Source organism: Drosophila rhopaloa, unplaced genomic scaffold (genome assembly GCF_018152115.1).
Source record: "Drosophila rhopaloa isolate 14029-0021.01 unplaced genomic scaffold, ASM1815211v1 contig_167, whole genome shotgun sequence".
In the NCBI taxonomy this organism is placed as follows: Eukaryota; Metazoa; Arthropoda; class Insecta; order Diptera; family Drosophilidae; genus Drosophila; species Drosophila rhopaloa.
In genome coordinates this window covers 4,037,610-4,048,929 of record NW_025335047.1, presented here as the reverse complement: position 1 = coordinate 4,048,929, position 11,320 = coordinate 4,037,610, and the positions used below count along the sequence as shown (strand labels likewise).

Genomic DNA, 11,320 nt, shown 5'->3' with positions numbered 1-11,320 from the left:
TCCTACGGTGTGGTGGCAGAATCCAGCAAAGTCTGCGCGGCAACATTTAATCGCATTTGAGCAATAGTATTCAGCAATTCAGCGAGTCGAAAAGTGCAGTTTTCTGAGCGTGTGCAGTCAAAACGAGAGGATTATAAAGTGATTTTTCAACAGGCTTGAGCGCAGCATGCAAAATCCTGCGGCGAGCCTCTGACCTAAAGGAACTGTAATAAAACACCGCGAAGCGAGGAGCTTTGGATACCCAATACAGATCAATACAGAACGCCAGGAGTCGAAAGCAACGTCAAATACCACCATGAGTATGAACTACCACAACTACAACAGCAGCTCGCGATTCGACATGGTCGTGGAGATAGCCAATATCGCGCTGGATGAGTTCAAGACCCATCACATAACGCGCAACTACACGGGCCTGGTGCAGCGCTACTACCAACTGGTGGAAGAGGATTACGGCGGTAGGTGTCAAGTGCTGGGCTGCCCTGGTGTTTTTCATATATAGTGCATCAGCCGACTAAATTATAAATCCATAAAAATGACGAATTGCCATGAAATTGACATTTTTATGGCTTGCAAATCGTAACAAACACAAAAAAAAACGTAAATCCCTAACAAAGCGAATACAAAACGGCAAAGCCGAAGGCACTCAAAAAAGATTGAAATATGAAATGAGCAGAAAAAAAGTAAACAGACAAAGCCAAAAGCTCAGCCAAAAACTTCTAGGACAATTAAAAAAGGTTTCTTCTGTGTTTGTGCGCGTATTAAATGGCGACCTTGGCAGTGTCAATTGTATTTTTGACAATTATTAACGTAATTAAAATGTATTTACATTGTTTATCTTAGACACTTTTATGAAGCGACCGTCGACATCGACGACTTGGGTTTAAGCCGTGTGCAACTGAGCATGTATTTATTAGGTACGATAGCAGCCGGAGCACTTCGAACATTCCAATTGCCTCTGGGGTCTTGTGTTCCGTTTTAAAAGCCACTTGGTGACTGTGTCCCAAATTCACATGATCACGTTCTTGGCAATGAAAAGGGTCACCGGTGAAAGATCAATGGCAGATGCAATAAAAAGCAGTGCAAATAATGTTTAAACCGAGCTAAAGAAGATTACGTTTTGCTAAAATCATGATTACGAAGCAAATACTTTCCCAGTTTTTGGTTATAAACAAAAGACTTAGGACACGAACGTAGGAAATTTGAAAGTACGGGTCTGTAAACAAAAGACTTAGGACACGAACTTGAAGAGTTAACATGTTGTAATATGAGGATAAGCACGTAGGAAATAAACAAACAAAAATATATATTTTTATGATTAGAACAGAAACAATATTTATCATACATAAAAAATAGAAGATAGAATAAAAAGTTTTTCTAAGTGCACGCTTATAGGTAGAAAAAGGTCTAAAGCTAAAGAATTCATAATATAAACTTATATTCTAATTAGTCGTATTAAAATGAGTTACGAATGACAGTGCAGCTCCTAGCACAACAGACTGCCCAGATTAAAAGGTCAAGAAGTCCCGGCATAAAAAATTAATCCCAGTTACCAATGGAATATTTGCAGTAAACAACTATATATTTGAAATAATGTTGAACTGGAAAATAAATCATAACAACATCTTAAATCGATTACTATAGACTATTTACCAGACAGTATGGAAAAGTTGCTCCATTTAAAACGCAATCAATTTACATATCAGTTCTGGGGGTTCCTTCATGTAAATTACTGAGCTATGACGTCGATGTTTATTAGCAGTGGAATAATTCCTTAAGCGGCATGCCAGCCTCACATATTTTACAATTATTGGCCAGTGAAAAGGCAATTGTGCTGGCAGTTTAAACGATGCAAGTGACATGTAGACTTTATATTTAGCCACGATTTCATTCAGCCGGAATCAATTGAATGGCCTGGCTATCCCAAATGCAAATCAAACTCGTCGTCTCTGCATTAGCATAGGCAAAACCGAAAGCAAAATGAATTAAAAACAGAATTGCGGCAATTAACAAGTTGTTTTGATGTTGTGGTCAAATTCACAGATCCGCGTGCAACGCGCTTCCCTCTGATGGAGCACCCTATGTTCACCTTCGGCATGGTGGCCATCTACTTGTCCTGGGTCCTGGTCATTGGACCGCTCTTCATGCGCGACCGCAAGCCCTTCCAGCTGCGCCGCACCCTGGTCATCTACAACGCCTTCCAGGTGGCCCTCAGTGGCTATATGTTCTACGAGGTAAGTTGGACCAGCGAATTAGCATAGTGTCCGTCGAGCTAATCGCATGCCCTTTCCGCTTTCCCCGAACAGCACCTAATGGCCGGCTGGCTAAACTACTATAATCTGAAGTGCCAACCGGTTGACTACTCGGACTCGGACAGCTCAAAGCGGGTAAGTGGTCGCAACCGGTCACTCCGATTCTAAATCGATTCAGACCCGCTCATCCCCAATCAAATTTCTATTTCGAGAGGCACGCGTGGACTTAAGGAGTTTATGGTCTCTATTATATAATTTGGCATTTGTCATTTGCTCTATCTTTTTTGCCTCTTCATTTTTTTCGGCTCACCTTGCCGTGTTCATCTTCCGCTGTTGGCTAGCAAGTTCGTTGCCTCTACTTTGTGATGACTCACTGACTCCGCCAACCTCAAGAGCCATTTAGTTGGCCCGTAAAGTTCAGCTCAAAGCCAAGCGGTTTTTGGCCAGTCATAGCGCAGAAATGAAAACAACTACAAACCTTTTAATTATGCCTCGGCAAAGGCACAAAGTTCACATGCAAATGTACTGAGCTGGGCAATTAAGTGGTTGGACCGAAACAAGCTTCTTAATCCAAATTCTATGTCTAATGGCTTTTTGGCCAGCCATTTGTTACGCTTCACCATCGATTGTCTTCCCTTTTCCCAGACCACTCGGCATGCTGGAAAACAATTAAATAAATAATTGTGTAATGAGAGTTTAAAGTTAAATGCATAATTTTATGCCAATTTGTCCGTGCACCGCAAATGAGACATTTAAATGTCCGTAAAATTGTAACAGTAGCAAAAACAAAGGCAGTGTAATTTGTAAACCGATCGAAATATACTCTGAAATTATGATTTATTCAAGCTTAAAAAGTTTACAAAAATTACATTAATAGTTTTAAAAATTCTTGAATTTTGCTTTCTTAATTCTTTTTATTTCACGAAAGTTAATAAGTAAATCGTGGACTAAAAAACAGAGTCTATAAATTCCCTATTACTTCATAGCCAAAGTTAAAACATTCCGAATTGTTTTTAAGATTTCTTTATTGTTGTAGTACTTCAGCTAAAATCAATAAACAAATTAAAGACTCTATAAAGACTTTATGCATTGACATCACTTTAGGCCTCCAGTATTACACAAATAACAAAAATTAGAGACAGCCACACCCTCAAGGCCGCTGACTATTGCCTATGTTACAATCAAATTAACAACATTTAAAGCGGTCTAAACAGTCAGTTTGTTCCGCCGTTTGTTGGCAATTGGAATAGTACTTAGTCTTTGAATCAATAGAGCATAAAATCTGTGGAAACCGCTGACCAGGCAAGACCTTTTCCCACTCATTCATTGATCGGTTTCACATCCGCAACAAAGTATAAAAAAACCCGAAAAAAACAGCCAAGCCCAGAAGACAAGTCAATAAACTCCGTTGGACCCAAGTGTCATTAGCGTCTGTCATCCAGTTTTATGATCATTTCCATAAGTCCACGGCGCCTTAGCGAAGTCGTAAAAGTCAGCATTGTTTACATTGCGCATACGCCGAGTGCGCCCAAACGTTTCACTTGCAAACCAGCAGAATTCTTTTGCTCGGAAAATGGAAAACAAAAGTGCGAGGCATTCCGACATGAAAAGAAACTACGCGAAACGAAACTAAAAGAGAAGCGACGGAACGAAAACTTTGTCAATGTCATTGCGCAAGTTCTTCTGCGGTTTCTACGCTAATTGGGCACGTTGCTCGATGGGCGCGAATTGCACAACGACCTTGCTAGGTCATCCGCACTGCTGGCCCCCCGTCCCTCAATCCCCCCTTCCTCACTTTTCTCCGGCAGATGCTCAACCTGTGCTACCTGTACTACCTGTCCAAGCTGACCGAGTTCGCCGACACCATGTTCTTCGTGCTGCGCAAGAAGTCCTCGCAGATCACCTGGCTGCACGTCTACCATCACTCGGTGACGCCGCTGGAGACCTGGGTGCTGGTCAAGTTCCTTGCGGGTGAGTAACAAATCAGATCCTCAAAGACAGGTGCCTGAATTCATTAATTTTTCATACCAAAATAAACTTTTATTGAAGATCAAAATGAATAACAAATAAACATAAGTTAAGAAAAAAGAGCATAGTATTAATTTGTAATAATTGTAAATGAAAAGAGCATACACAAAAAATATTACCCCATAAAGAACTCCTGCTAAATAAATAAAAAATTAACATTTAACTTTGCTAATAGGGATGCCAAATATCTAGTTTCAATAACAATAAGTTGAGAGAAAAGAGCATAGTAATAAAATGTAATAATTAATTGTTAACGTAAAAAAGCACAAACAAAAAATATTACTCCACTCATGCTAAATAAATGCAAAAATAACATTTCAAATTGTCTAAATGCCAAATGTATAGTTTCCAACTAAATCAGACTTTAAGCTTTCAGAACTGATGATCTTATTTTTGACTTGATTACCTAAAGAGGGTAGCATTTTCCCCAGTGATCTCATATTTATCATTTTTCCTTGTAGGTGGAAATGCCACTTTCCCGAATCTGCTGAACAACTTCGTGCACGTGTGCATGTACTTCTACTACATGATGGCCGCCATGGGACCGGAGTACGCCAAGTTCCTGTGGTGGAAGAAATACATGACCGAGCTGCAGATCGTAAGTACAGCAGGGGTGGGGCTCGAACTCGGACTCAGGCTCGAGCTCATTAAAATGGAATCAGTTCCAGCACAGATACCGGGGCGAAAATCAAACGAAACTTGTTCAGAAGTCTGCGCTGGCATGTGTGAAATGTATTTCTCGGACATAGATCGAAGTTAGTCGCTGTGGCCAGCAATTGGCCTGGTCGATCTGGCCAAGAAGCTGCCAAAAACCGAAAAATGCAAACCAGTTAGACCGGCAGTCCCAGCCGTGCCTCACAGTTTTAGACTGGCGGCCAGCCTCTGCCACATAAATTGGCATTATTCATTGGGCCCAAAGGCACGCACACCATCGCATCCGCGGAGACCAGTTGCTATCCGTGCTTATATTGCCAAAATAAAATGTTGGCCAATGCTTCTAACTCCAACTGTGCCTTGCATTAGCCGAACATGCCGAAATGCCACTCCACCAGTTTGTTTGTCTTAGCGCTTAAGTTTTGGCCAAACTTTTTTTTTGGGGCCAAAGGCCAATCTCTGGGCCATCGATCGCACATTCTGAGAGATTACACAACATCGAGATCGGAAAGCAAAAGTGAGGCGAACGGAACGAAACAAAAACGAGACAAGACAAATCCCGAGATAGTCGCCAATCATGTGATCTAGATATCTCTCGGCTGGTTTCTGGTTTTTCCCATCCGATTTTATGCTGCCAATTTGGCATTGTATTAGATTGGCTCTTGGAATGGCTTCACTTGAACCGATCTCGCTGGCCAGCCTTTTTTGTGGCCACGCATAATTGAAAGACCCAACAAATGCGAACCAAGCCGGTAAATAAGTTCCATTGCATTTCGAATGGCGTTTTTTTTTTCTACATACATATCTCTCGTTTTCAAAGTTTCGAAATTCTTGAAACGCATGGAAATATGGCAAGTTTAGTTTGTTCTGCTGTGGCTGGCCTCCTTCGAATCGAGATTCAATGCTGTAGTTGTTATTGCCGTAGCTGCTAGTTAGTGAATTGCCTTGAAGCTCTGCTCCACAGTTGAGTTGTCAAACGTTCGGTGACTAAGTTAAGTAGCAAGCACAGGTTGTTTTTCTACATAGACAGTTGTGCAGGAGGCATGCAGTGGGTATTCCACATACAGATAAACTAAAAAAAAAACCTATGAAAACTACACCAAAAATAGACACTTAAAAAATTAATAAGTAAATTATAATTTCCCACGAAATTGGTCACCCATACCAGCTCTTCCAGTCGCTGAAAGCGAGTGCTCACTGTGTCCGATTTATGCCTCTATGAAATTTGCAAATGTAGTCAATAGAGTGCTTATTTTGATTGCTGTTTTTATTGTTGTCGTAGTGCAGTTTTCTTGATGTTTTTCCAATTGCCTCACGCTGAGCCCTACACAGAGAAAAAATATTGTAGGCCTATTCTTATTTCAAATCACTTCTAAGTATTTTTTAATTGCAAAGAATTATATAAAATCGTTTTTTAACAAGTCAGAAAGTTAATGATTAGTATATAGAACCTAGATAGCATACAAAAAATATCTATGGAGAAGTTAGCTATTTTCTTTACCAAAAAATATTATTTAAGGACCTTGCTTAATTATTCGTTGATACAGGATAAAATGAACTTGAATTTTTTCCGGTGTTTATCCGATCACTGCGCCATACTGACATTTTTAATGAGTAGGCGAGCGCATCTTATAGATAATTTATCTGTCATGCCAATTTGTGCGATTTTAGCTGGCTTACAGTGAGTGTTGGCAATTGTTGGCCTGCGCAACCAGTTGGATTCTTCCAGTTCCGTTCCTGTCCGCCAATTAGCCGCAAATCGCAAATCGCCTGACCATATATCGCACGCTCCACATTTTAGCCAAGAGGCAGGCCCAAGTTGAAGTTAAGTTCCGATTTGCCGCTTGCCGATTGCCGATTGCCGATTGCCGATTGCCGTTGGTAACATTTCGGCTAGCTGGCTGGCCGCGATTTGTTGCAACATCCCCGCAACTCGCCGGTGTAGGCCAATTCCAATTCCAATTCCACCGAGAGTTTCCACATTTGCGGCACCAACCAAGCCGACCGATCCGACCAGTTTCGATTACATTATCATTTCGTGTTCGTTCCGTTTTGCGGCAATGAATGTCGAGCGGTAGCGGTAGCGGTAGCGTTCACTTTTGTCCAGCACCGCGACGAACTTGCCACACCAACTGGGTGAGTGTCTATGTCGGCTGTTGCGGCTGCATGTGAATAATCCCCCACTCCGGAGTCCGGACCAGTCGATGGCGACCACTGGGCAGACTACTCATGCAATTGGGCCCGACTCCGTGTCTGGGTAAAAGTCAACAAGCCATCTACCACTTTCAATTGCCGGTGCGGCGATCCAAGACGCCAGTTCAGATCAGTCATGTTGCAAGTGCAACTGGCTTTTGTTTTCGACCGGTAGTCACCGGCACACGCACACTCGCTTCCACCGGAGCAGCGTTCAATGATCTATGGCACGATTGTGCAATATCAATTGTGCTGGAACAGTGGGTCAATAAAGACATATTCTCATATTTTAATGAGAAAATCTATTCATAATTAAAATATACTTAATATAAAAACATCATTAGAAAACCAAGAACATTGTTTATAACCAACAGTAATAGCTACTTTTTATTTAAAAAAGAAAAATTCAAGTGATTGTGTGCCTAACTTACATATTTCAGTTAATAAGAAGAATGTTTAAACAGGTAGTTAAAGGGAAATAAACAATTTCAAATCAAAGTAATTGATCTTAAAGGTCAGTGTGGGCTACAATCTAAAACTGTAACCCAAAAATGTCATTTAAAGTTGCCAAAAACATGTTTGAAAGGGGCGAGCCTAGTTGGCCTTACTAATATCAGATGGCAATAGTTATTTGGCAAGATAAAATAGTTTTTAGTGCCATTTAGCAAGGGCTCGGTAGGAAATCAATCGCAATTTCGACAGGTCGACTAATAAAATATAAAACTTTTTAATTTGAGGATTGGGTTTTGTTGTTTAAACAATAAGCAAAAGTTATTTCCGTTCAAAATAAGTTTCAAAATCTATTCTCTTAGATTAATCAAAGAAAATCCGGCACGAACCACAAGCAAACAGCGAGGTCAAACCTATAAAAAAACGTGCAAAAATAATTTAGCATTTAATTACAAACAATTTATGGAAGAAGCTACTGTGGTTGCATAATGTGAGGAAAACAAAAAAGCGTTTAGAAACTATTTTGATTCTATAAAAGCTGTTTACTCTCAATAATGGCAACGTTTATAAGGAAGCCGGCCATTGGTCAGGCTGGACTTCCCATAAACTCGAGAATCGGCCCATTTCCATCAATCACTCGGTGCCCACGGTGCTCGTGTCTCGTGCAATGAAGCATTTAAGCGTCGACGTTGGCTTTCAACGGACCGCAAGACGCAAACTTGGCCAGCAGTTGCAGTTGCCATCTTGGCCAACAGTTGTTGCTGCAGTGGTAATGGAAACCTGCAGCGCTTGGCTGGCCAGCGTAATAATTTGTAGGTCACCGAAAACTGCACGCTGTCGAGATTGCTGCACAGGAAAAAATGTTTTATAAGATGATAGCCATAGTAAATCAAGATGAGAAGGCTAGGTTACATATATGTTAGTGATAGGATTAGGATACAATTACTAATTTTCGTTAAAAATTCTTCTAAATAATACCTTCTCATGGAACTCCAAAAATGTCAATTTGGTGACAGTCGGCAATTCCTTGGCCTCATTAGACTATTCTTTATTAAATCAAACTGGAATTTCAAAGACAAGCCAATTGACATTCCCCGAGATCTGAGTGCAGCTTGTTAAGTCTTCAATGTCGTGGGAGTGGGTGCCATCTAAATACCTTGATCGATCAAGATCAAACAGAAGCGATGAATATGGGCTCCACAACACGCGCCACGGGGTCGATAAAGGCCAATCGAGTGCCAGCTTGTTGGACTTGGCTAAACATAGCCACTAGCCACTAGCAGCACGGCTAGTTAATAGCCGCATATCAGACACTCCGGCTAATTCCAATCAATGTGCGCACATTGTAGCCGCACAGAGTGCTTTTTGATTGCCGCCCAGCTCAAGGGTGCTCTCCACTGGCAGCAGTTTTGTTTTATTAGCCGCATTCAAAGAGCTGTAACCTGGGCTGCAAAAAAGGCTAGAAAAAGCAATGACTTGGCAGTAAGCGACGCGGCTAATTGGATGACGTTACAACTTCCGTAACGAGACAAGTTCTCTGCCCTTCGCCAGCGCCAATGACCAGGAGGAGGTGGGTCAAGTTGAGCTCTGATTATGACCTGGTTAGTGGAAGGGGTGTGTGCTCTCTTCAGAACTTTCCCAGTATTCAAGCGTAACAAGTTTATTTGCCACATGATTCCCACAACTGTTTAATATGTATGATTAAATGGAACAACACTTGTTGTTGAAAACGTATGGATAGAAATTACATCATCTATTAAATTGCGAGGTCTTACTTTTCAACCTTAATCAGTCAGTGTACTTAAATCTAGGCAATAAAAAGTAAGATGTTTGGTTAAGATGTAGGTCGAAAGCGGAAAAGTCAACGAAAACTTTTTTAGGCCACTTCTAAGCTGTGATAATATAAAAATCTGTCTATTTTCATTTGCATTTTTTGGACTACCAGGAAAAGTTTTAAATAAGAATGGAGCTATTGGGTTTTGTTGAAAACAAAATATCTTTAGATCTTTAAAATTGTTGTTCAATGAAAAACAAATGATAAATTACAATTATCAGAGATATTGGACCAGAAATACATTTTATGTTCTAAAAATACATTCTACATATTCCAGCCAGGCTTTTGTTTATTGACATCCATTTTAAGTACCAAATGTACATTCTACAAAGTTCAGCCAGGCTATTGTTCTTCTGACATCCATATATGCTAACATTAGACTGACTTTAAATCGCAATACTTTCCTTCTATTTAGGCCCAGTTCGTGCTGTGCATCTTCCACACCCTCCGCGCCCTCTTCAGCAACCAGTGCCAGTTCTCCAAGTTCATCTCTGCGCTGCTCCTGCTGAATGCCTCCATTTTCTTCTGCCTCTTCATGAACTTCTATATGCAGAGCTACAGGAAGTCCAAGGCGGCGCAGCAGCAGCTGCAGCAGAAACAGCAGCAACTCGATGCCACGCCCTGCAAGGCGGACAGCAACAACAACACAGCGATGGTGGCGCAAAAGCTAAAGGCCAACTAAACCGAAATCAGTCAGATTTTAGAGGGAAAGTGCTTCCAGGGATTGCCCGAAACGGGGGAACAAATTTTGTATAAACACGGATCAGATTGGTGATGGCAACGGACGGAACGGAAGTAGTTTTGGTACAAAGGTTTCAACTAACGCTAAGCTAAGCTTAAGAGCCATAAATACACGAGCATGCACACACACACACACACACACAGAGGAAGTCCGCCTGCCGATGATCGATCGCACATGGAGAACACGGGGCGCATGCGTAATTTCAATTTGATTACAATGGATAGACAACCGACAGCCAGCTTCGCTTGATTGCTTCGCTTCGCATCCTCATCATCTGTGGCTGCTGCATTCGCATGTGTAAACAAACCGTACAACAAACTGGGTCAATTTTCGAGATCTGCCTAATGTGTAAGTCGCCTAATTCTAGAACCTCACGAACGAAGCGCGTTTAGTTTTAATCCCCTCTAGGCTAAGTGATTATTGTAATTGTGTATAGACGATTTGTAAATAGCCTGTTAAATGTTAATGTTAAATATTTGTAGTCCTAAGCCAACTAGTCTAACTTACAACATTCGCACGAACAAATACGGCGAGCACGAAATTAAAAGCGAAGACAAATAAAACGAAGAAAAGATAAATATAATAAAACAAAACCAACAAAGTGAGTTTTTATTTGTTCTGCTTTTTCATTAGGAGATCAGAGCTGAGAAACGGCAGGGTCATCATTGCGGAAGAGATCAATAAGTCTCAAGAACTCAAGATAGTTTCTATCCGCTTGAAATCCGAAATACCGGAATTAATGACTGAACGTTTATTGTTTATGTCTTTGTTCTTGATAAAAGCACTAGAAGTTAAAAAATCAATCTCCCATACCATAAGTTTGTTAAAACGAAGTTCTTACATAGGTATTATCCGCAATTTCCTGATTAAACAGGAATGGAAATAAAAAAAAATGATGTTTACCATGCCTTTTTTCGTTTAGTTAAGTACGACATTAATAAATAAATATATGTAATTATATAGTAAAGACTTTGATTTATCAAAAATTTACAGAGATGATTTATTTTTAAAACACGTTGTTTTTTAGCATAAAGTAAATTTAGATTGGCAGGCAATGTTAGTCAACCAGGATTAAAAAATTCAGGCTTTTTGATTTTTAAACTAAAGTTTTCAAATTACTCACCATTTTTTTTAGCAACATGGCAACGCCGCTTAATTTTCACCATACAT

General features: G+C 40.5%; 1 protein-coding gene across 2 annotated transcripts; it reads left to right on the top strand.

The window, feature by feature from the left end:
* Window positions 1–10,741, top strand: LOC108047446 (elongation of very long chain fatty acids protein 7). 2 transcript variants are annotated; one of them, XM_017127634.2, is made up of 7 exons: window positions 33–93; window positions 154–455; window positions 2,041–2,231; window positions 2,304–2,384; window positions 4,058–4,220; window positions 4,739–4,875; window positions 9,824–10,741. In XM_017127634.2, exons 2-7 carry the CDS (start codon window positions 296–298, stop codon window positions 10,088–10,090), a joined length of 999 nt encoding a protein of 332 aa, XP_016983123.1. In that variant the 5' UTR covers window positions 33–93; window positions 154–295; the 3' UTR covers window positions 10,091–10,741. The 2 variants fall into 2 exon arrangements, with proteins under 2 accessions (XP_016983122.1, XP_016983123.1); XM_017127633.1 differs by having other exon boundaries at window positions 1–455.
* Window positions 10,742–11,320: the final 579 nt, after the last annotated feature.